Raw genomic sequence first — 27,348 nt, forward strand, 5'->3', positions numbered from 1 at the left:
GACCCAACCTCCGGGCTGATGATTTTAGGTTGTCCTGAAGAATTTGCAGGTAATCCTCCTTTTTCATTGTTCCTTTTAAGTTGCTTTGAAATGGCTCCAAGTGACGTTCCTGACTTGTTCAAGTCAATGATTTGTTTTTCAGATCTGTGCTGAGTTCCTTTGACTTTCCCATTGTCGCGTTTGTAAGAGTCTAATGACTGCATCACATTAGTCCTATTTAAATGGGCTCAGACAAGTCAACAGGTGTCATCAATCATAAGCACTCACATGAAGTTAAGAGGCCATGCCATGAAGCTAATTTGATTTGATTGTAACTTTTCTACATCACCAAAATTGATCATGTATGTTGCTGTATGTATACTTTTGACCCAGCAGATTTGGTCACATTTTCAGTAGACCCATAATAAATTCAAAAAAGAACAAAACTTCATGAATGTTTTTTGTGACCAACAAGTATGTGCTCCAATCACTCTATCACAAAAAAATAAGAGTTGTAGAAATTATTGGAAATTCAAGACAGCCATGACATTATGCCCTTCACAAGAGTATGTAAACTTTTTACCACGATTGTATGTATATATATGTGTATATGTGTGTGTGTGTATATATATATATATATATATATATATATATATATATATATATATATATATATATATATATATATATATATATATATATATACAGGTATATATATATATATATATATATATACAGTATATATATATAATTATATGTATATATATATGTATATGTATATATATATAAATATATATATGTATATATATATATATATATATATATATATATATATATATATATATATATATATATATATATATATATATATACGTATATGTATATACATATACATATATGTATATATATATAAATATATATGTATGTATGTATATACGTATATGTATATACATATACATATATGTATATATGTAAACATGCATCTATATATGTATACATGTATGTATGTATGTATACATGTATGTATATATGTATACATTCATGTATATATGTATACATATATGTATATATAACATCAATTTAAATTAATTCATATCAAGTTTGGCCCTGTAAAATGTTAACATTTTGAAAAATAAGTCATGTATTTTTATTTTTCCATTCAAAGCTTTAACCTTTAGCTAAGATTCAGATTGTTTTTTTATTTGAACATATATACAGTTGCAACATGATGTGACACCTTTTTACACTTTCTTTACAAAATGTCCAAAAGCTCAACTTCAGGTCTGTCTTGATACAAAGTATTATTTTTTATGCTTTACACCCTTTATGCCAAAACCCTATTTTTTATGACAAACACAAAAAATATGCATAATCCCCCCCCCCCAAAAAAATATTTCAAAGTGTAATATTTGATGTGAAGTAATTGGAGCCTTAAATATGTCAATAATTGATTTTGATTCATTATTATTTTTTGAGCAATGACAGTTTTAAAGAAAAAAAAAAACAGACTGCATGGCATCTTTGTGTTATTAGAGTCAACATTGCTACTTTTTTACGTTATATTTCACTCGTTTACTCTTTTTTTTTGGGACGGCGTGGCGAAGTTGGTAGAGTGGCTGTGCCAGCAATCGGAGTGTTGCTGGTTACTGGGGTTCAATTCCCACCTTCTACCTTCCTAGTCACGTCCGTTGTGTCCTTGGGCAAGACACTTCACCCTTTGCCTCTGATGGCTGCTGGTTAGCGCCTTGCATGGCAGCTCCCTCCATCAGTGTGTGAATGTGTGTGTGAATGGGTAAATGTGGAAATACTGTCAAAGCGCTTTGAGTACCTTGAAGGTAGAAAAGCGCTATACAAGTATAACCTATTTATCATTTTATTCCAGTATTTACTATTTTCAGAATGAGCTGTGGGTTGATCAAAAATGGCCCCCGGTACGCACTTTGGACACCCCTGACCAAGAGCATAATCCTGCAGAGTCATTCTGTAGTCAACTGTGATGATCAAGTATGTTATACTTTGTATGACGATCTAGCAAAGGACAAAAGGCAACTACTTTAAAAAGTAATCCTTCAGCGGGTGCAGAAGAACGTTTTTGTTCGAGGTGTGTTTGACGTCTGCAGACCTGAGTTCCAAGAGTAGGAAGTGCCGCTCACCTTGTACCTCATGTCAAGACTAATCATCATGGCCATGAGCGCGTGGTGACTGAGAGGCCGTCTGAATCCAACAGCTGACTGAGGCCTGCTCAGCATCTGACGATCGCTGTTGGAGGAGCAGAGCTGCAACATTATGTCAAGTATGGCAAGATGTCAACTGCTTCCTTTACTGCACGGGAGCATGTAGAGGTGGGGGAAATAATACATTTTTACATGCATCGTATTTCGAACATATATAATTGATTAGTACAAAACCCAAAACCAGTGAAGTTGGTATGTTGCATAAATGGTAAATTAAAACAGAATACAATGATTTGTAAATCCTTTTCAATTTATATGCAAAGACAAGATATTTAATGTTCAAACTGAGAAACTTCCTTTTTTTTTTGCAAATAATCATTAACTTAGAATTTAATGGCTGCAACACATTGCAAAAAAGTTGGCACAGGGGCATTTTTACCACTGTGTTACATGGCCTTTCCTTTTAACAACACTCAGTAAACGTTTAGGAACTGAAGGTACCAATTTTTGAAGCTTTTCAGGTGGAATTATTTCCCGTTCTTGCTTGATGTACAGCTCAAGTTGTTCAACAGTCTCCGTTGTGGTATTTTAGGCTTCATATTGCGCCACACATTTTCAAAGTGGCTTGGCATTGTCTTGCTGAAATAGGCAGGGGCGTCCATGATAACATTGCTTTGATGGCAACATATGTTGCTCCAAAACCTGTATGTACCTTTCAGCATTAATGGTGGGTAAGTTACCCATGCCTTGGGCACTAATACACCCCCATACCATCACAGATGCTTGCTTTTGAACTTTGCGCCTATAACAGTCCGGATGGTTCTTTTCCTCTTTGTTCCGGATGACACGACGTCCACAGTTTCCAAAAACAATTTGAAATGTGGACTCGTCAGACCACAGAACACTTTTACACTTTGCATCAGTCCATCTTAGATGAGCTCGGGCCCAGCGAACCCGGCAGCATTTCTGGGTGTTGTTGATGGCTTTCACTTTGCCTAGTAGAGTTTTAACTTGCACTTACAGATGTAGCGACAAACTGTAGTTACTGACAGTGCTTTTCTGAAGTGTTCCTGAGCGCATGTGGTGATATCCTTTACACACTGATGTCTGTTTCTGATGCAGGGATCGAAGGTCTGTAATATCATCGCTTACGTGCAGTGATTTCTCCAGATTCTCTGAACCTTTTGATGATATTACGGACCGTAGATGGTGAAATCCCTAAATTCCTTGCAATAGCGCGTTGAGAAATGTTGTTCTTAAACTGTTCGACAATTTGCTCACGCATTTGTTCACAAAGTGGTGACCCTCGCCCCATCCTTGTTTGTGAATGACTGAGCATTTCATGGAAGCTGCTTTTATACCCAATCATGGCACCCACCTGTTCCCAATTAGCCTGTTCACCTGTGGGATGTTCCAAATAAGTGTTTGATGAGCATTCCTCAACTTCCTCAGTCTTTTTTGCCACTTGTGCCAGCTTTTTTGAAACATGTTGCAGGCATCAAATTTTAAATGAGCTAATATTTGCAAAAAACAACAACATTTTCCATTTCGAACATTAAATATCTTGTCTTTGCAGTCTATTCAATTGAATATAGGTTGAAAAGGATTTGCAAATCATTGTATTCTGTTTTTATTTACCATTTATACACAATGTGCCAACTTCACTAGTTTTGGGTTTTGTACATAAATGAATGATAGATCAACAGAGTAATTGAGCGGACACACAAACATGTCACAAAACAATCCAAAGTAGTCACACAAAAATGAATATATACAACAGTATCAATATTTATAATAATTCCAACATAACAGTGAATACAAATCCCTCATTTACATTGTCATTACAGCCATGTTGGTTTGGAATTGTATTATTATTGTATTAAAAAAAAAACATCATGATAGTATCTCTTGAATCGTAATCGTGAGGTGGCCAAAGATTCCCACTTCTAGTAGGATGCCTATTTGGGATTTGTCCTTGAATCCGATCTACACGTAGACCTGCAGAGTGAACATTCCGATTTTTCGCTCATCTGATGTGTAATGTCAGTACTTTCGTGTTTTTCTCTGAATTTGAATCTACAAAGTAGCCACAAAGTGCAGGGGCCGAAATGTACGCACTCTCACTTCTCGATCTTCGAAAATACTTTGCGGAAATGTTGACTCGGGCTGCCCAAAATCCTTCAAAATTGCCACAAAAACGCACCAGGAGAGAGACCTACTGGGAAAGGAGCCACGTTTACTTCCGTAAACATACGACAGCGCACGCTCCAGGGTGTGTGACGTCATGCGAACACATTGCACACTTCAGGGCAGTGCTTCTCAGAAATATAGTCTGTGGCGCCCCCCGGAGGCAGAAGAGAACATTTCGCCCTCCTCCCAACTCTCGGCCGCGACTATTACCGGTAAGTTAAAGTACCCATGATTGTGACACACACAGACTGGGTGTGGCGAAATTATTCTCTGCATTTGACCCATTACCCTTGATCACCCCCTGGGAGGTGAGGGGAGCAGTGAGCAGCAGTGGTGGCCGCGCCCGGGAATAATTTTTGGTGATTCAACCCCCAATTCCAACCCTTGATGCTGAGTGCCAAGCAGGGAGGTAATGGGTCCCATTTTTATAGTCTTTGGTATGACTCGGCCGGGGTTTGAACTCACAACCTACCGATCTCAGGGCGGATATAAATGGTATTATCCATCCATCCATTTTCTACCGCTTGTCCCTTTCGGGGTCGCGGGGGTTGCCGAAGCTTATCTCAGCTGCAAATGTTTTAGAGCAGGGGTGTCCAAACTTTTTCCACTGAGGGCCGCATTCTGAAAAATCAAAGCAAGCGGGCGCCATTTTGATATTTTTTATTTTAAAAACCAATACAATATATGTATAAAAAATATACATTTAGGACTCTACTCAGGCTTGATCCCGGGGACCCCAAAGGGTTTTGGTCAAAAAAATATTTAAAATGTGTCATTATTCAGTATTATTATTTTTATTATTATTCAAGTTTTAAATCTCTAGATCAACATTAGGTCTATCTGTCAATATAACGGTTTTAAAGATTTAAGTTGTATGCTCTTGTTGTCAAAGAAAACCCTGTTTTTTTTATGGAAAAAAATACAAAATATGCAATATTTTCACACAATAAAATTTTTAAGTGGAATATTTGAGATTATATAATAATGGGAGCCTTAAAAAGGTAAATAACTCATAACAACATTGATTTTAATTCATTATTATTTTTTGAGCAATGACACTTAAAAACAAATCACACTAAAATTATTGGGGATCCAAACAATTATAGTGTTAAAAAATAAATTCTATTTTTTTTTTACTGTTCACTTTTAACACAATAATCTCGAGATCAACTTCAGATCTATCGGTCAATTACACGTTTTTATTGTTATTTATGTTTTTCGTTTGTTCGTTTTAGGCCCTTCTTTATAAAAAACAGCTCAGTTTTTTATATGGCAAACACAAAATATGCAACATTTTACCCCAAAATATCTCAGATGTGACGTAATTGGAGCCTTGAATAGGTCAATAATTCATAATGACATTGAAGAAACAGCCTGCATGGCAGCTTTGTGTTATTAGAGTATACATTGCGACATTTTCTTGTTACATTTCACCTGTTTGCTCTTTTATACCACTTATCATGTTTTTAATTGTTTTCAATCATATTTTTAAAATGTGCCGTGGGGCCGTTAAAAAATGACCTGCGGGCCACAAATGGCCCCCGGGCCGCACTTTGGACACCCCTGTTTTAGAGTTTTGTAAAATGTACTTTTTTTCAAATAACTTTTGAAAAATTACATCTGTATCTGTAAGAAAACAAACACCGAAAGAAAGAAATATAGATAATATATATTAACATTGTTTTTTCGTCTGTCACAGAAAAGGTTTGAAGTGCATAAATTTGCCTGGAAAAAAAAAAAAAAGACAGACTACCGCCTTCCCTTCCCGGTAAGGTCTATTCAGGTGTACTGGAGAGGAGGCTACGCCGGATAGTCGAACCTCGGATTCAGGAGGAACAGTGTGGTTTTCGTCCTGGTCGTGGAACTGTGGACCAGCTCTATACTCTCGGCAGGGTCCTTGAGGGTGTATGGGAGTTTACCCAACCAGTCTACATGTGCTTTGTGGACTTGGAGAAGGCATTCGACCGTGTACCCCGGGAAGTCCTGTGGGGAGTGCTCGGAGAGTATGGGGTAGCGGACTGTCTGATTGTGGCGGTCCGCTCCCTGTATGATCAGTGTCAGAGCTTGGTCCGCATTGCCGAAAGTAAGTCGGACATGTTTCCAGTGAGGGTTGGACTCCACCAAGGCTGCCCTTTGTCACCGATTCTGTTCATAACTTTTATGGACAGAATTTCTAGGCGCAGTCAAGGCGTTGAGGGGATCTGGTTTGGTGGCTGCAGGATTAGGTCTCTGCTTTTTGCAGATGATGTGGTCCTGATGGCTTCATCTGGCCAGGATCTTCAGCTCTCACTGGATCGGTTCGCAGCCGAGTGTGAAGCGACTGGGATGAGAATCAGCACCTCCAAGTCCGAGTCCATGGTTCTCGCCCGGAAAAGGGTGGAGTGCCATCTCCGGGTTGGGGAGGAGATCTTGCCCCAAGTGAAGGAGTTCAAGTACCTCTGAGTCTTGTTCACGAGTGAGGGAAGAGTGGATCGTGAGATCGACAGGCGGATAGGTGCAGCGTCTTCAGCAATGCAGACGCTGTATCGCTCCGTTGTGGTGAAGAAGGAGCTGAGCCGGAAGGCAAAGCTCTCAATTTACCGGTCGATCTACGTTCCCATCCTCACCTATGGTCATGAGCTATGGGTCATGACCGAAAGGACAAGATCACGGGTACAAGCGGCTGAAATGAGCTTCCTCCGCCGGGTGGCGGGGCTCTCCCTTAGAGATAGGGTGAGAAGCTCTGTCATCAAGGTGGAGCTCAAAGTAAAGCCGCTGCTCCTCCACATCAAAAGGAGCCAGATGAGGTGGTTCGGGCATCTGGTCAGGATGCTACCCAAACGCCTCGCTAGGGAGGTGTTTCGGGCACGTCCGACCGGTAGGAGGCCACGAGGAAGACCCAGGACACGTTGGGAAGACTATGTCTCCCGGCTGGCCTGGGAACGCCTCGGGATCCCCCGGGAGGAGCTGGACGATGTGGCTGGGGAGAGGGAAGTCTGGGCTTCCCTGCTTAGGCTGCTGCCCCCGCGAACCAACCTCGGATAAACGGAAGAAGATGGATGGATGGATGGAAAATGTACTTTTTTTCCAAATGAATTTAGTCAAATAACTTTTGAAAAATTACATCTGTATCTGTAAGAAAACAAAAACTAAAAGAAAGAAATATAGATAATATATATTAACGTTGTTTTTTCGCCTGTCACAGAAAAGGTTTGAAGTGCATAAATTTGTCTGGAAAAAAAATTAATAAAATTGACCGACTTGAACAATTTGATATTGAAAAAAACAATAACATGCACTCAGTTATTAATCATCATTTCAAATAATAATAAAATACTTAAAATTACAAAACAAAAATGAATTGAAAAAATGTGTGCTGTATTTTTAAAAAAAAGAAAACTAGGAAGTCGGCTACAATTTTGTAACATGCAGCTTTTTTACTGCATGATACTGATAAAGCACGTTCACCCCCCCCCCCCTCTCCCCTCCCATTGGTATTGCGCTGCACACCCCTGATAGTGCGTCATACCATGCAAAATGCAATTGAATGAAAAAAAACAACTAATTGATATCTTTTGATTATGCATTTTTGTCCACCTCTGGATGGCAAAAAAAGCGACATGTCTCCACGTGTGGAACGCCACGGTGACGTTATTTTAATGTCCGTGTGGAAGTGGACAAACACGACTGATAGTTGTCTATTTACAGACCGCTAACAAAGATGTGTGTGTCTTTGTGCGGCACAAACATCGGACTCACTCCTCAACACGAGTGATGGCTCTCATCTTCCAGCGCTCGCCGTCCTCCACAAAGTAGGCTCTGTTCACCACTTTCTTCTTGTCCTCCGACGGAATGAAGTTTTCAATCAGCAGCGTCCTCAAAGAAAAACAATCAGTCAAAACATGGCAATGGAAAGACTTCAGTGCAAATCACAAGTGTCAAACTCAAGACCCGTAGGCCAAATCTGGCCCGCCACATCATTTAATGTGGCCCACCTAGCCATTTTAGTGTGGACCGCCACTTCATTTTAAAGTAGCCAGTCCCATAATTTTAACGTGGCACACCGTAATAATTCAAGTGTGGCCGCCACATAATTTTATCGTGGAGAGTCACATAATTCTATTATCATTTTAATTTGGCCCGTATAATTTTAAAGTGGCACAACATATAATTTTAATGTAGCTCGCCAAATCCTTTTAATGTTGACCGACACATCATTTTATGTGGACCGCAACATCATTTTACTGTGGACCACCACATCATTTTATTGTGTCTCCTCCCATAATTGTAATGTGGCACACCATGTAATTCTAATGTATTACGCAACATAATTTTATGTGGACCGCCCCTACATTTTACTGTGGACCACCACATCATTTTAATCTAGCCTCTTCCATAATTTTAATGTGGCACACCATATATTTCTAATGTAGCCTGCCACATCATTTTACGTGGACCACCACTTCATTTTATGGTGGTCCATCCAATAATATTAATGTAGCTCGCCACATCATTTTATTGTAGACCGCCAGATTATTTTAAAGTGGCCCCTCTCCCATAATTTTAATTTGGCACACCATATAATTCTAAAGTATTCCGCCACATCATTTTACAATGGACTAGTTCATTATAATCTGGCCCCTCCCATAATTTTATTGTGGCACACCATGTAATTCTAATGTAGCCCACCACATAATTATATGTGGACAGCCACATCATTTTATTGTGGACCAGCACTCAATTTCATAGTGGCCCATACCAGAATTTGAATGTAGCACACAATGTAATTCTAATGTATTCCGCCATATCATTTTATGTGGACCACCACATCATTTTAATATGGACCACCAGTTCATTTTAATCTGACCCCTCCCATAATTTTAACGTGACACACCATATATTTCTAATGTAGCCTGCCACATCATTTTATGTGGACCACCACTTATTTTGATTGTGGACCACCATTTAATTTTATAGTGGCCCGTCCCATATTTTTAATGTAGCTCGCCACATCATTTTATAGTGGACCGCCAGATCATTTTAATGTGGCCCCCTTCCCATAATTTTAATGTGACACACGATATAATTATAATGTAGCCCGCTACATCATTCTATCTGGACCGCCACATCATTTTATTGTGGACCGCCAGTTCATTTTAATCTGGTCCCTCCCATAATTTTAATGTGGCACACCATGTAATTCTAATGTAGCCTGCCACATCATTTAAAGTGGACCGCCGCATTGTTTTATTGTGGACCAACACTTAATTTTAAAGGGGCCCATCCCGTAAATTTAAAGTGGCACACCATTTCATTCTAACGTGGTTTGCCTTGTCATGTTATCGTGGCCCGCCACATCATTTTATTGTAGTGGCCACATCATTTTAAGGCAGTCAGTCCCATAATCTTAATGTGGCACACCATGTAGTTCTAATTCACATAATTTTAAGTGGCCTGCAAAAATGTCTGGGAATAAAAAAAACACTTTCTGGTTAAATGTATTTGTTCTTTCAATGTTGACAGACTGCATATGTTCCCCACTTGAATATTATCTGATGTTCCAAGCATGTTTATTTTGGTTACCAAAAATAAAGACTTAAATATATGAAAGCAAGTGATCCATCAATGTGTAAAAAACATATTAATCAAAAACAGTTGCCTGTATGTATTCATGTTGCGTGTGGCCCTCTGAGAGCGGGCATTATTGCGAAGTGGCCCTCAATAAAAAAGAGTTTGACACCTGTTCGAAATGGTCACATTATGCTTTGTACGCCTAAAAAGTGGTTTTGATCACTTACACACAGTCTATTGGGTGTAAGTAATACAATATTTGACAGTATTTGTCAAATCTAAGGAATAGTGACGGAATGATGAAACAATTCATGAGATCGCTGAAGGAAAGGATCATTTGGTCTCCTATAGTGTTACATTCAAGTACACAGTCGATAATCGGATCAGATTATCGACTGGGTACTTGCTTTCTCAACAGCGGATTTTTCGGGTGATAAGTAGGTCAGTAGGTCAGCAGGCTCCATACTTGAGTTTAAGATCCTTGGTGAGTTCGTTCTGGGTCTGTTCCAGTTCCTGGCGTGAACTGATGTGTGCTTCCTGAATGTCATGAATTTCTGCCTTGACTGCCTCCAGTTTGGCAAACAACTAGAGAGCATTCATCAGAACCGTTAAAGTATAATCAACCAATACTAGCAGAACCCCGGCTCCGTTACCTTCTTCACTTTCTTGGTTTTGATATCGACTTCCTGCTGCAGTGAACTGTAGGTCTCCTTGAGCTCCAGAGTCTCTTCGTCGCGACATTCCATCTGTTGTCGCATCTCTTGCTCCCTCGATTTCTGGAAGGAAGGAAAGGAGTGGACTATACGGTACAGCGTACAAACGTGTTAGTACTCGGGTCGTGCCGATCGGTATCAGTCGATTACTGTGGAAGTGTGTGATCGTCCAATGCCAATTAATGCCTTTTAATGTAAATCACAAAGGTTGATCCCCTCTGGTGATACTTTATTTATTTTTGTTTCCTCGACTGACAAAGACAGCTAGTGGCTAACTGTGTACGTTTATACACAGTGTGGAGCCGCTCCTCTCTAAGGGACATTTGCTTTGACGTCGATGGTGGAACATTGATGTGAGGTCCTAAAATATTTTATTTTCAAGTGTTTCCTAAATATTTGTCAACTATTTATTTAGCAACCGTCTATTTTGGCGAATAATTCTCGCTTTTTGATGGCGTTCTGGTCGGATTGATGCAATCGGAGTGTTCAGACTGCAGTCGCATTCGATACAAACCCGATTTATACCCACATACAAAATCGGCCTGGGTCGGACTTTGCACTGTTCACAGCGGCATGAAAAAATCCGATACATGTCGCATGTGGGCAAAAAAATCAGAATTGACCTGCAGTGTGAACGAGGCCTAAATTAATAATCGGCAAATAAAGTAAGTTTCTAACAAGTATTATTATTAAGGCTGTGAATCTTTGGGCACCACATGATTTGATTCGATTTTCAGGGGTAACAATTAGATTCAGAAACGATTCTCGATTCAAGATCAATACTTTGTTAATATCATTGAGGGCCAGTTCTATGATTAACTACATTCCTTCCTCCATAAAATACATAAACAGCTCTAATACATTTCTAAATCACTTAAAAGAAAACCGATTTTGTTTAATAAAATTCTACCCAAACATTTAATAAAGTCAAATACAAATTAGAGAAGCATCCAACACTTTTCTAAAGTAAATCGTACAGCAGATATAGATCATCTACATCAACAATATGAATTGTCTGAGTGGCTGGACAGGAAAGATTTAAAAAATAAATAAATAAAAACATTTTTAAATAAAACATTTTTTTTATTCGATTAAGAATTACAAATAAGAATCACGTTTCATTCGAAAATCCTTTTTTTTCACACCCCTACTAAATACTGTACATTAATATTACATTACTTCATAAATAAATAAAAATATATTTTTTTTAAATTACAAAAAAAATAAATAAATAAATAAATTAAAAAATATATATATATACATATATATATATTTATATATATTTATTTGTTATTATTTTTATCTCTATCTGTCTTGTCAAGCCACACAAAATTGTTGTATTTTAGAATGAATGGCAATTCTTATTTGTAACAATTCTTAGTTGTTTATAAAATAAATAAATAAATAAAAATATAAAAAATACTAAATAGAAATACAAATATACATACATATATAGAATGAATAGCAATTGTTATTTGTAGCAATTCTTAATCGATTAATATATATATATATATATATATATATATATATATATATATATATATATATATATATATATATATATATATATATAAATATATATATATATATATATATATATATATATATATATATATATTTATTTTTATTTTTTTTAATTTTTTTTAAATCGATTAAGAATTTTTACAAATAACAATTGCCATTCACTCTAAAATAAAACAATTTGACACCCATAATATGTAACACACAAGCAGGAGCAGACAAAAAGGCATGCTAATCGCTAACCTTTCCGCTAAGCAAGAGAAGAAACAAGTGCTTTGTAAAGTTCAGGAAGTGCAGATGGAAGCGCGTTATCGCAGTAGGTCAGCAGTTATTAACGGAAAATGACAAAAAGCAAAGTATTTAAAAGAGTATTAAATGGTAGTTTTTACTTTTGTTTACTTATTGTGTACTATTCACTTTGTTTGGATCAAACTACTAAGGAACTACATATTGTGTTGATATTGTCACACTATTAATAGCACTCAGCATAAATACATTCCAACATTTACAGTTAGGACATGTGATCAATATCAATGATCAGAATTGGCTTCAAAAAAACCCTGATCGGAACCGAGTTTGTACAAAACCCAAAACCAGTGAAGTTGGCACGTTGTGTAAATGGTAAATAAAAACAGAATACAATGATTTGCAAATCCTTTTCAACCTATATTCAATTGACTAGACTGCAAAGACAAGATATTTAATGTTCCAACTGAGAAACTTTAATTTTCTTTTGCAAATAATCATAAACTTAGAATTTAATGGCAGCAACACATTGAAAAAAGTTGTCACAGGGGCATTTTTACCACTGTGTTACATGGCCTTTCCTTTTAACAACACTCAGTAAACGTTTGGGAACTGAGGAGACACATTTTTTAAGCTTTCCAGGTGGAATTATTTCCAATTCTTGTTTGATGTACAGCTTAAGTTGTTCAACAGTCCGGGGTCTCCGTTGTGGTATTTTAGATAATCCGCCACACATTTTCAATGGGAGACAGGTCTGGACTACAGGCAGGCCAGTCTAGTACCCGCACTCTTTTACTATGAAGCCACGCTATTGTAACTCGTGGCTTGGCATTGTCTTGCTGAAATAAGCAGGGGCGTCCATGGAATCATATGTTGCTCCAAAACCTGAATGTACCTTTCAGCTTAATGGTGCCTTCACAGATGTGTAGGTTACCCATGCCTTGGGCACTAATACACCCCCATACCATCACAGATGCTGGCTTTTTATTTTTCCTCTTTGTTCCGGACGACACAACGTCCACAGTTTCCAAAAACAATTTGAAATGTGGACTCGTCAGACCACAGAACACTTTTCCACTTTGCATAAGTCCATTTTAGATGAGCTCGGGCCCAGCGAAGCCGGCGACGTTTCTGGGTATTGTTGATAAATGCCAACTTCACTGGTTTTGTACACGTATTGATGCCAAGATGTACGATAGCCAAACACAGGTGATGCAGTCATACAGCGACTTATTCCTACCTGCTCTGCTATTTCTTGCCTTTTCTGCTCCAGCATCTTCTGCTGCTCGTTGGTATGATCCACAATGTCCTTGCCTCCGACCAGAAGTTTACTCTCCATGGTCTGCAGTGGAAATAAATAATAATGGCTGGTTTAGCTACATCAGAGGGGTGACATGTTGAAACACCAATGGCTGATGTTCCAGTACAGTACAATTACAACAAGTTGTGCTGGTACTCGTGTTAGAACATCCAAGTCAAGTGCTGCTAGGGAAAAGGACCTGTCAAAAATGTGTAGTTTTAAAGCAGACCTGGGCATTCTGCGGCCCGCGGGCCGCATCCGGCCCTTTGTGCGTCCCTGTCCGGCCCGCGTAAGGCCAATTATAAATTACAAAATAAATTTTAAAAAGTATCTATGTCGAGTGTGCAATACAACGGTGCTGCTTTTGTTTTGAAAATCGTTATTTGTATTACTTCCGTGTGGACGTATGCGTGTGCGTGGTTGTGAGTGAATGTGAACAGCTGCAATTACAAAATAAAGTTGAAAAAACATCTATGTCCTGCGCGCAATACAACTGTGCTGCTTTTATTTTGAAAAGCATTATTTAAGGGCGTGTGTCCGTGTGTAACCTGCGAGTGAAGGTGCACATGCAGCGACAAGTGATGCACGGTTTACACCCGAGACGCTAAAAAGAGAAAAGTTGATGAGGAATGGCGTGTTTTCAACAAGACATGGACTGCAAAGCAACGTCCCCTCTAAGGTGCGTGCCTGCGCAATTGCGCACTGCTCAAGTGTCCGCTGCGCGCAGCAAGTATATTCCGCGCACCAAATCAAATCCCATCTGAATTCTAAACAAAATAAACATATTTATTCTATGGAATTTTGCAATGCAACTTTGAGTGACAGTGACAACAAATGGCCCTAATGGTGTTCGTCAACACCGTTTACAACGCCGTTCAATTGAACACCGTTCAATTGAACACCGTTCAATTGAACACCGTTCAATTATTGTAACGTCTATCGAGATGCTTCGAGGACAGGAATTATATCGATCACTTTATTGAGCAAAACTGTTTATATTTGGACATAACCACACCAAAAACATGAGTAAAACAATTATATCTCGAAAAACTAGTCATTTTCTGCCGTACAAACCAGGCCAAAACCAACTTGTCATCTGTCACCAACACGCATAGCACTAAACCACTGGTGCGTTTATGGCCACACAAAAAGTCGGACAACTCAAACACCACACAAAGTTACGCTATGACTCCTCAGTCATACGTGTGCTTATTTTACTGTCATTTATTATTAATGTTAATTTATTTATATTAGTCATGGAATGCTGTTACACACACTATGTTGAAGTATTACTATTATTATTAATTATTATTATTATTATTATTATTTATCTTACGGTATATATCAAAAATAATATTGAGCAAAATTTTATTGAAATATTGTCGATGTGGCCCTCCAGCAGTGCTCGGGTAGCTCATGCGGCCCCCGGTAAAAATGAATTGCCCACCCCTGTTTTAAAGACTATCTGCATCAGGGGAGCCCAAAGTGGGGCCCAAATTTGGCTTGTTGATTCGTTTGGTTTGAAGCGCCATAAGGTGACTTCTCAAATGTATTCATACTGACCTTCTTTTAAGATCAACAAGGATGTCCTAAGCCATTATTGATATTGGATATCAGTACGATATCAACAACAAAAAAACAAGTATCAGATTATATCGCCTTGCATTTAAACTTTTTGATATTAGCTCCAAAAGAAGCAGTCCTGCACCATGTGTACGATATCATGTGCGATACAAGCAGTCATGCAGCATGTTTACTTGTGTGTGATATCATGTGCGATACAAGCAGTCCTGCAACGTGTTTACTTGTGTGTGATATCATGTGTGATACAAGCATTCTTGCAGAGTGTTTACTTGTGTATGATATCATGTGGGATACAAGCAGTCCTGCAGGGTGTTTACTTGTGTGTGATATCATGTGCGATACAAGCAGCCCTGCAGAGTATTTACTTGTGTGTGATATCATGTGCAATAAGAGCAGTCCTGCAGTGTGTTTACTTGTGTGTGATATCATGTGCAATAAGAGCAGTCCTGCAGTGTGTTTACTTGTGTGTGATATCATGTGCGATACAAGCATTCCTGCAGCTTGTACTTGTGTGTGATATCATGTGTGATACAAGCAATCCTGCAGAGTATTTATTTGTGTGTGATATCATGTGCGATACAAGCAATCCTGCAGCCTGTACTTGTGTGTGATATCATGTGCGATGCAAGCAGTCCTGTAGTGTGTACTTGTGTGTGATATCATGTGTGATACAAGCAGTCCTGCAGTGTGTGTACTTGTGTGTGATATCATGTGCGATACAAGCAGTCCTGCAGCGTGTGTACTTGTGTGTGATGTCATGTGCAATACAAGCAGTCCTGCAGCGTGTGTACTTGTGTGTGATATAATGTGCAATACAAGCAGTCATGAGGCGTATGTACTTGTGTGTGATATCATGTGCGATATAAGCAGTCCTGCAGAGTACATTTACTTGTGTGTGATATCATGCACGATACAAGCAGTCCTGCAGCGTGTGTACTCGTGTGTGATATCATGTGCGATACATGCAGTCCTGCAGCTTGTTTACTTGTGTGTGAAGTTATGTTTGATACAAGCCATCCGGCAGTGTGTTTACTTGTGTGTGATATCATGTGCGATACAAGCTGTCTGGCAGTGGGTTTACTTGTGTGTGATATCATGAGCCATGCAAACAGTCCTGCAGCATGTTTACTTGTGTGTGATATCATGTGTGATACAAGCAGTCCTGCAACGTGTTTACTTGTGTGTGATATCATGTGTGATACAAGCAGTCCTGCAGAGTGTTTACTTGTGTGTGATATCATGTGGGATACAAGCAGCCATGCAGAGTATTTACTTGTGTGTGATATCATGTGCAATATGAGCAGTCATGCAGCGTGTGTACTTGTGTGTGATGTTATGTGTGATACACGCAGTCCTGCAGCGTGTGTATTTGTGCGTGATATCATGTGCAATATAAGCAGTCCTGCAGAGTATATTTACTTGTGTGTGATATCATGTGTGATACAAGCAGCCCTGCAGTGTGTGTACTTGGGTGTGATATCATGTGCGATACAAGCAGTCCTGCAGTGTGTGTACTTGTGTGTGATATCATGTGCAATACAAGCAGTCATGCAGCGTGTGTACTTGTGTTTGATATCATGTGTGCTACAAGCAGTCCTGCAGAGTATTTACTTGTGTGTGATATCATGCATGATACAAGCAGTCGTGTAGCGTGTGTACTTGTGTGTGATATCATGTGCGGTACAATCAGTCCTGCAGCGTGTTTACTTGTGTGTGATATCACGTGCAATACGAGAAGTCCTGCAGCGTGTTTACTTGTGTGTGATATCATGTGCGATACAAGCAGCCTTGCAGCGTGTTTACTTGTGTGTGATATAATGTGTGATACAAGCCATCCGGCAGCGTGTTTACTTGTGTGTGATATCACGTGCAATACGAGTAGTCCTGCAGCGTGTTTACTTGTGTGTGATATCATGTGCGATACAAACAGCCCTGCAGCGTGTTTACTTGTGTGTGATAATGTGCGATACAAACGGTCCTTCAGCGTGTTTACTTGTATGTGATAATGTGCGATACAAACGTTCCTTCAGCGTGTTTACTTGTGTGTGATATCATGTGCGATACAAATGACCCTGCAGAGTGTTTACTTGTGTGTGATATCATGCGTGATACAAGCAGTCCTGTAGCGTGAGTACTTGTGTGTGATATCATGTGCGGTACAATCAGTCCTGCAGCGTGTTTACTTGTGTGTGATATCACGTGCAATACGAGAAGTCCTGCAGTGTGTTTACTTGTGTGTGATATCATGTGCGATACAAGCAGCCCTGCAGCGTGTTTACTTGTGTGTGATATAATGTGTGATACAAGCCATCCGGCAGCGTGTTTACTTGTGTGTGATATCACGTGCAATACGAGTAGTCCTGCAGCGTGTTTGTGTGTGATATCATGTGCGATACAAACAGCCCTGCACCGTGTTTACTTGTGTGTGATAATGTGCGATACAAACGGTCCTTCAGCGTGTTTACTTGTATGTGATAATGTGCGATACAAACGTTCCTTCAGCGTGTTTACTTGTGTGTGATATCATGTGCGATACAAATGACCCTGCAGAGTGTTTACTTGTGTGTGATACCATGTGCGATACAAGTAGTCCTGCAGGTTGTTTACTTGTGTGTGATATCATGTGCGATACAAGCAGTCCTGAAGAGTATTTAATCGTGTGTGATATCATGTGCGATACAAGCAGTCCTGCAGAGTGTTTATAGCCAGTTAACATCTAAATTTTGTGTCAATATAAACAAGAATCTAATAATTGTAGTTACTTATTACCTACACATACAAAGTCACCAAGACAGAAGCATATTCGAAAGGATCCAGTAACCAGCGTGTCCGCATCATTCAGCTTACTGCGTCATGAATAATTGTGACCACTGGGTGTCCCCAAAAAAACAATTACCACTCCACTTGAACCTAAAGACAGCATAAGTCCATTCCAGACGGTTAATAATAAATATGTTAGTGTTTTTCATAGTAACTATTGTTTTCTGTTTGACTCATTTCACTCGATCAAACCTTTTTTGAAATTGCACATAACAAAATAATAATAGTATGTATGATTCCTGCTGATATCGTATCGCATCAATATCGGTAAAAAGTTGTATCGGGACAACCCTAAGGCTAACACAATCATTGATGTCTGCAAGGCTTACTAGTTGCCATCTAACAATGCTTTTGCCACTAATTACAGGAACTTTATTTTAGGCTAATTGTGTTTGGCCCCTGGCACATTGGCACATTTTCACTTTGGCCCCTGGAGGCAAAAGGTTTGAGCACTCCTGGTCTATATTGACCTGCCGACGGAGCCAACAATAGCTGAATCTCTCCAAAAGTAGATCCTATGTTTGAGCTGTGTAGCTGATCTGAAAGAAGTGGATCAAAACCACAGAAAGTGTGGTCCTTACCTTAATCTTGGCCGCGAGCAGCTCTCCCTCTTTCTGCTCCTTCTTCAGGTCTTTCATTTTCCTCTCCTTCTCGAGGAGGAGTTGTGATTTTTCTTCTGCCAACAGGCTGTGGTCCTCCATGATCGCTTTCCTCTCTCTCTCCAATTCCTCCGTCTGCTCCCTCCAATAATCGACATTGTCGTCCTCATCCTCGACGCCGCTCTCTTCATCGTTGCTACAGTCCCCCGCTCTCCTCCTTTGCCTCCTGATTTTCTTTCCTGTACGCTTCTCCAGCTGTTCCTTCAGCCTCGCAATCTCCTCCTGAAACTTCCGAAGCTGGGCATCCTTGGGGTCCTCGTTGACGCATGGCGTATTCTGGATGTTCTTTGCTCGGTTGGAATACTGCAGCGTGGTTAAAGTCTCTTCGACGTTGTAGGACGCCGGGCCGATGTTGGCCACCATGACAGTGCGGGCGTTGCCCCCGAGAGAGTCCTGTAAGAGGCGTGTCAGTTTGGAATCTCTGTAAGGGATGTGACTGCTCCTGCCGTCCACCAGAGCGGATATGACGTTCCCCAAAGCCGAAAGTGACAGATTGATCTTGGTAGCTTCCTTCAGCCTCTCCCCCTGAGCTCCTGTCTTGGTCTGCCGTTCGCTACCGGCTAGATCCACCAGGTTGAGTTTGCCAACTCGAATGTGGTTGTCGCCGTCCACCCCCAGTTGGCTGCATTCCACGGTAATCACAAAGATGGCGTGAGAGCGAGAGCTGTGTTCGTTCATGTTGGTGGCGCCCACAGAACGATTCTGATTTCCGACATTCATAACATTCTCAATCTCCTCTCGACTGCGAGTGACAAACGACGACAGATTTTTTACGTAAACACCTATGTCCGGCCTCTCTCTCAGCTCTAGATGACGCGATTGGTCCTTGGAGAGTAAATCTCTCATTTCTTCTTGATAAATTTCCAGATATGACGCTCGCACCAAGTACTGCTGATTCTGAGACCTCGAGATGTGAGTGAAGATGTGGTCAAAAGAGTTGGGGATAACTCCTCTCCTCTCGGAGTTGTTCCGTACACCCTCCATGGTGTATGTTTTCCCCGTGCCGGTTTGTCCATATGCAAAGATGGTCCCATTGAATCCTTGAAGAACGGAATCCACGAGGGGCCTAAAGCTTTCATCATATAGATCTATTTGCTTTGAGTTCCAGTCGTAGACCGAATCAAATGTGAAAACTTTGGAGTGTTTGCAGGTCGAAGAATCCCGAGGGTTCCTGACAATTATTTGCCCCAACTTGACATCCACAGAGACCACACTCTCAAATGCGGCCGCCCGTTCCTTCTCATTCATAGGACGACAACGGACCACTACCTTTATGGACTCACTGTTATTGGACATGTTGTACAGGCTAGGGTGGGTTTTCTAGCAATATTTCCCCAACTGAATGCACAGTGCAGAACCTGCTGGAGACAAAAATAATTCAGTTACAAAACGTTCTACTGTGGTACCTCAACGTACGAGTATCCAAAACTGGTTGTCTTCGAATTTCCTTCAGATGAATTCTAACAAAACGGAAACTCTGATCATTGCTCCCGATGATGTGATCAGGAACTCCCTTGGTGCTCTGGGTGCATCTGTTAAAACCAGCCTCAGAAACCTTGGGGTTGTGTTTGATCAGTCAATTTCTTTGGAGGGTCACTGTCGTCAACTGACCAAAAACCGCTCTCATCACCTGAGAAATATCTCTAAAGTGGGAAATCTGTTGTCAAAATCGGATTTCGAAATGATCATTCACGCGTTCATCTCGTCTCGCATTGACTATTTCAATTCTGTTTTCACTTGTTTCAATAAGACAACTCTAAACAGACTACAGACTGTACAAAATGTGTCTGCCAGACCGGAGCACTCAGAACAGTCCACATTACTCCCCTTCTACCAAGTCTTCATTGGCTTCCAGTTAAAGATTTTAGTCCCGTTGCATAATGGGTAACCTCAGTATACCACTGATCTGTTGTGCCCCTACACTTTGGGGCGCAGCCTTCGGTCTTCAGGCCAGGGTCTCTTAAAGATTCCAAAAACTCATTTTAAAACTGGCATTCCAGGCTATAGCCCCCAGACTCTGGAATAACTTGCACCAGTCCCTCCGCGAACTTGACTGTGTTGAATCTTTAAAAAAAAACATTTGAAGACTTCACTTTTTAGTAAAGCTTTTAGTTAATGAACCTTTTAACTATCATTTCAATCCACTTTTTTATCATTTTTATGATGTTTCCCCTTGTTTTGATTGAATTGTTGTTTTAAATCACCTATGTTTTGTGCAACGCTTTGTGATTTCTATCTGTAAAAAGCGCTTCATAAATAAAAATGTACCTACTTACTTACGAGTATTCTAAGATACGGGCAGTCCCTCTGCATTTTGTTAATGCTATAAAATAGCGTTATGAGACTCCCGTCACTAGACGGCGTAGCGAATGCCGCAGTGAACCCTTTTAGATTCGTTAGCATTAGCTCATAGATCGAAATTACTTTGTTTCCCAACCGTTGGAAACCACTAGCAGCTGTCCAGCTTCCACAGCCTTCCCGCCAAAATCGGCGACATCATCCATTGGCGCTGCCGAGGCCTGAAAAGCATCCACTCTTCTTCCCCACGACTCTGATTGTGGGATAACATAACCAGGAAATATCTGCTTTTTCAACGCTATTACTCGCTTCTATCCCAGCCTTACTGACCAGTCTTCCCCTATCGGTAACTCTGCTCCTTGTACATGTTGGATTTAATGAGACAGAAAGACGGCAATCAGAACAGACCAAAATACAATTAAAAAGTGCAATGCAAGATTAAACAGGTGAAATGTAACAATAAAATATTACAATGTTGTCTCAAATAACACAAAGCTGGACTGAAATTACAAAACCGAAAACCAGTGAAGTTGGCACGTTGTGTAAATCATAAATAAAAACAGAATACAATGATTTGTAAATCCTTTTCAACCTATATTCAATTGAATAGACTGCAAAGACAAGATACTTAACGTTCGAACTGGAAAATGTTGTTATTTTTTGCAAATATTAGCTCATTTGGAATTTGATGCCTGCAACATGTTGAAAAAAAGCTGGCACAAATGGCAAAAAAGACTGAGAAAGTTGAGGAATGCTCATCAAACACTCATTTGGAACATCCCACAGGTGAACAGGCTAATTTGGAAAAAGTGGGTGCCATTAATGGGTATGAAAGCAGCTTCCATGAAATGCTCAGTCATTTACAAACAAGAATGAGGCGAGGGTCACCACTTTGTGAACAAATGCGTGAGCAAATTGTCGAACAGTTTGAGAACAACATTTCTCAACGAGCTATTGCAAGGAGTTTAGGGATTTTACCATCTACAGTCCGTAATATCATCAAAAAGGTTTAGAGAATCTGGAGAAATCACTGCACGTAAGCGATGATATTACGGACCTTTGATCCCTCAGGCGGTACTGCATCAAAAAGCGACATCAGTGTGCAAAGGATATCACCACGTGGGCTCAGGAACACTTTAGAAAACCACTGTCTGTAACTACAGTGTGTCGCTACATCTGTAAGTGCAAGTTAAAACTCTAGCATGCAAAGTGAAAGCCATTTATCAACAACACCCAGAAACGCTGTTGGCTTTGCTGGGCCCGAGCTCATCTAAGATGGACTGATGCAAAGTGGAAAAGTGTTCTGTGGTCTGACAAGTCCACATTTCAAATTGTTTTTGGGAACTGTGGACGTCGTGTCCTCCGGAACAATGAGGAAAAGAACGATCCGCACTGTTATAGGCGCAAAGTTCAAAAGCCAGCATCTGTGATGGTATGGGGGTGTATTATTGCCCAAGGCATGGGTAACTTATATAGCTGTGAAGGCACCATTAATGCTGAAAGGTACATACAGGTTTTGGAGCAACATATGTTGCCATCCAAGCAATGTTATCATGGACGCCCCTGCTTATTTCAGCAAGACAATGCCAAGCCACGAGTTACAACAGCGTGGCTTCGCAGTGAAAGAGTCCGGGTACTAGATAGGCCTGCCTGTAGTCCAGACCTGTCTCCCATTGAAAATGTGTGACGCATTATGAAGCCTAAAATACCACAACAGAGACTGTTGAACAACTTAAGCTGTACATCAAGCAAGAATGGGAAAGAATTCCACCTGAAAAGTTTTAAAAATTGGTCTCCTCAGTTCCCAAACGTTTACTGAGTGTTGTTAAAAGGAAAGGCCATGTAACGCAGTGGTAATAATGCCTCTGTGACAACTTGTTTGCAATGTGTTGTGACCATTAAATTCCAAGTTAATGATTATTTGCAAAAAAAAAATAAAAAATTCTCCGTTGGAACATTAAATATCTTGTCTTTGCAGTCTATTCAATTGGATATAGGTTGAAAAGGATTTGCAAATCATTGGATTTTGTTTTTATTTACGAATTACACAAAGTGCCAACTTCACTGGTTTTGTAATATAGAAATGTGTCACAGCTGTTTACCTGTTTCATGGAGGAATGTAGTTAATCATAGAACTGGCACCCAATGTTATTTAAAAAGTATTGATTTTGAATCAAATTGTTACCCCCAGGAATCAAATCGAATCGTGTGGTGCCCAAAGATTCCCAGCTCTAATAATTGATGAGCCCTTTGTCTGCTGTTGTGTATCGCTGCACCCTGGTGAGGACACTCAGGAGGGCAGTTGTCTGTGGCTTTATGTCCATATTTGCCTGTACTTATTTGACTCATGCATGTTTTCTTTCCTAGTTTATTATTTTTATTTTATATATATTTTTTGTGGGTTACTTGTTTGGGAGAGAGAGAAAAGAACATGTGACATGTGTCTAATTGTTTTTCTGGACTGTATATGTCAAACATCCAATAAATATTTAAGGCTCCAATTACTTCAAATCAAAATGTTCCACTTTGAAATAGTTTTTTGGGGAAATATTGCATATTTTGTGTGTTTGCCGTAAAAAAAAAAAAAAACTTTTTTTTTTTTTGACAAAAAGAGTATAAAATAAACAAATGAAAAAAACATTTAAAAAAACGTATAATTGATGATAGCTCTGAAGTTAGTATATATATATATATATATATATATATATATATATATATATATATATATATATATATATATATATATATATATATATATATATATACATGCCCCAATTGTAAATCATAATTATGTGACAAAAAGTCATAATTATGAGACAAAAAGTTGAAATTATGAGATACATCAACATTATGAGATAAAAAGCCATAATCATAAGATTGAAAGTCATAATTATGAGCTAAAAATCTCCTGCTGGCCCCGCTATGGACTGGACTCTCACATTATTATGTTAGATCCACTACGGACTGGACTCTCACAATATTATGCTAGATCCACTCGACGTCCATTGCACCGGTCGCCCGCGGGGGGGTGGAGGTGGAAATTTGGGGGGGGGGGGGGGGGGGGTCTGCGGTCCCCTGTTTTTCTTGCCCTGATATGGGATCTGAGCCGAGGATGTCGTTGTGGCTTGTGCAGCCCTTTGAGACACTCGTGATTTAGGGCTATATAAGTAAACATTGATTGATTGATGATTGATTAAAAAAAAATCAATATGAGGCAACAAAGTCCAATTTATGAGAAAAAAAGCCCAAATTATGAGAGAGCAATGCATAGTCATGAAATAAAAAGTCGAAATTACGTGATAAAAAGTCATCATTTTATCTCATGATATAAATATAAATAAATTAAAATATAATAAAAATATTGAAGTCTGTAACTAATAATTATGAGATAAACAATATAAATTATGTGAAAAAAAAATCATAAAATCTAAATTATAATATAATAAAGTCATAATTATTTTATCTCATACTTATTACTTTCAATAACGTGTAAATAATAAATTCAGGCATAATAAGCACTCCGTAGATTGGCCAGCTGATTAAAAAAAAAAGGAAATTATGAGATAAGATAGACATAAATATTTTATCTCAGAGTTAAGACGTTTTTATCACATAATTGCGGCTTTTTATCTAATAATTTTGACTTTTTATTACTTGATAATTATGACTGCTTCTTTCAAAATTAAAACTTACCATTACGTAATGTTTTAATGGCAGAAACTGGCCTCTATACTCTTGTTATGTTTATTTTGCAAAAATCTGTGCTTATTTATCCCTGAATATTCAGTTTAATGAATGTCAAATATTCCAGCGTTGGCTTTTGTAAGAAGAAATGTTGGTAAAATACGAATAATAAAACAAAAATCGACTTGTGAAGAGTTGACAGAAAGGAATATTTATATTAAGGCAGGCTTTTTACATTAAGTTACAGTTGAATTGACAGTGACGTCACCAGGTCGACGTGACAATAACATCGACTTGAACTTACCTGACATTTTTAGCGACACTTGTTGATTCTACACGGTGTCAAAATTCATTATTTTGACAAAACTTTAACTATATTTCACCCGGTGGGGGGAAAAAACAAAAAAAACAATCTTTACGTCGTGTCATACAGTCACGTGACTCCATATCGCGCGACATATGCGCTTTGGCGGCGTTCATTAGTGGAACCGTTCATAATGTCAACGTGGGCGTTTCTGACGTTCGTCTTTCTTTCTGACAGAACGTCATCACATTTGTGTTTGTCAGGGTTCTTCGATGCTGACATAAGAGTTCCAAGAATAATAATAACAGTAACAGTTCACTTCCGGTGCAAAGAGGAAACGCTCGGGCTGGCCGATACCGCACATTTTTGTACCGATTCGATACCAACTCAACACACGGCCAGTATTGCCAATATCAATACTTGATGTGTGAAGGCTCCAAAGTATTTACACATATGGTTTTCTACACCAAAATGTGTCTATTTTATTATTATTATTCCACTTCTTCCTCTTCTTCTTCTTCTTCTTCTTCTTCTTCTTCTTCTTCTTCTTCTTCTTCTCCAGATTTTTGCGCGCTCTACCTTCCATATTTTTCATGAGATGCCAACCGCTCCAATTTCAAACTGTTCAGCCTATTCGGGAATCGCGGGCTTTCCCTTGACAAATTCCAAAAATTCCCAGATTTCCCAGAATTACAGGTTTTCCGGGAAATTTTTCCCATTCAAAATGAATTAGCCATTTTTCAAACTTCCACAATTCCCTCATTCTTCAACCCCTTCAAAACCATTCCACCTTCAACAGATTCAAACTACCATTATTTTCACATTCAACAAATTTCCAGGAATTCCCGTTTTTTTGTAACCTATTTCCACCCTTAAGTTCGACTACTTTCACATGTTTCTACCCATTTCAACCGTTCCACCATCAACACAGTCCTCATATTCAGAACAAAAAACAAGAACCACAAAATCTCACGGTTTTCCCAAAATTCCAGGAATTTCTCAATTAAAAACTGTTACTACTTCAACATTTCCTGACCGATTTAAACAATTCTAACACCAACCAATTCAGCTCATTCAGGACATTCATGCTTCAAATCATTTTCAAAAAAATCCAGCTTTTCCCAAAATTCCAGGAATTTCTCAATTAAAAACTGTTACTACTTCAACATTTCTTGACCGATTTAAACAATTCCAACACCAACCAATTCAGCTCATTCAGGACATTCATGCTCCAAATCATTTTCCAAAAAATCCCGCTTTTCCCTAAATTCCCCAATTTCCAGGAAGTTCCCATTGAAATTCCCAGTTGCACAATTCCCACATTTTTCAACCTATTCAAACCATTCCAACATCAACACATTCCACTCATCCTGGACGTTCAAACTAGGGTTGCACATCTCTCTCTGATAAACGATTCGATATGCATCTAGATACACAGGTTACGATTTGATTCAAAAACGATAAAATTTTATTACAGACCGATTCGATTAGATTCGATTTCGAACGATACGATTCGATTTGACGGTTAATATTCAAGACTCCAAATCCCCAAGCATTGTGGCTTTATGGCACTGGCAAAAAAAAAACAGAACAACAAAATCACATGTCAATGTATTTATTTTTAGACATGGACCAAAAAAAGTCTGGCTGAATTGTAGGATGGGAACTCCAGAGGTAAAAGTAGCACAGAATAGTAACAACAAAGTGCAATATTTCAGCCTGAGCATAGTTTTGAACACTAGAGGTAGGTAACAAAGATTCAATATTTCAACCTGAGCATATAGTGTTTTGAACACAAGAGGTAGGTAACAATGGTGCAACATTACAATGTAAACAAGTTACACACCTAGTACACACCTCAAAATGTGGCAACAATGAGCACAGTGACAAGTGCTTTGTGTAAAAGAATAGAGAAAATAAATACATATGTAAAAAGAAAAATCAAACTACTGTGTGAGAGGTACCGTTTCCCAGGTCAAAAAGCAGTAGTTCACTTACACTATGCCTGTGCATTTCATCATCACTGTCCTCTGTTTTTTTGGAGGGCAGATTTTTTTAAGGAAAATCAACTGATCCACATGCTCATGTTAGCAGACTACGTTTTGTGGAAACAATGTCTCCCGCAGTACTGAACACACGTTCAGATTCCGTGTGTTTCACTTTATGTACTTTTTTATGCCGAAAGAGGCGATTTCAGCCACTTGAATGACGGCGAAATCATTAAAGGCTCACAATTTTTAATCCATCCACAAGTAAAGAAAACTTGGATTATTTCACTTTATGTACTTTTTTATGCCGAAAGAGGCGATTTAAAAGAGGCGATTTC

At 39.1% G+C, this 27,348-nt stretch overlaps 1 protein-coding gene across 1 annotated transcript in view; it reads right to left on the reverse strand.

The window, feature by feature from the left end:
* LOC133652981 (kinesin-like protein KIF3B) overlaps positions 1-25,074 on the reverse strand; it is a 29,954-nt gene extending 4,880 nt beyond the window's left edge. Inside the window, exons 1-7 of the mRNA XM_062051955.1 lie at positions 25,023-25,074; positions 18,659-20,094; positions 13,614-13,715; positions 10,547-10,669; positions 10,360-10,478; positions 8,082-8,198; positions 2,133-2,238 (exon numbers count right to left, since the gene is read on the reverse strand). Coding sequence (XP_061907939.1) covers positions 2,133-2,238; positions 8,082-8,198; positions 10,360-10,478; positions 10,547-10,669; positions 13,614-13,715; positions 18,659-20,032 — 1,941 coding nt within the window. The 5' untranslated portion in view covers positions 20,033-20,094; positions 25,023-25,074. The remainder of the gene's footprint in view (positions 1-2,132; positions 2,239-8,081; positions 8,199-10,359; positions 10,479-10,546; positions 10,670-13,613; positions 13,716-18,658; positions 20,095-25,022) is intronic.
* Between the last annotated feature and the right edge of the window lie 2,274 nt (positions 25,075-27,348).

This window comes from Entelurus aequoreus, linkage group LG07 (genome assembly GCF_033978785.1).
Source record: "Entelurus aequoreus isolate RoL-2023_Sb linkage group LG07, RoL_Eaeq_v1.1, whole genome shotgun sequence".
In the NCBI taxonomy this organism is placed as follows: Eukaryota; Metazoa; Chordata; class Actinopteri; order Syngnathiformes; family Syngnathidae; genus Entelurus; species Entelurus aequoreus.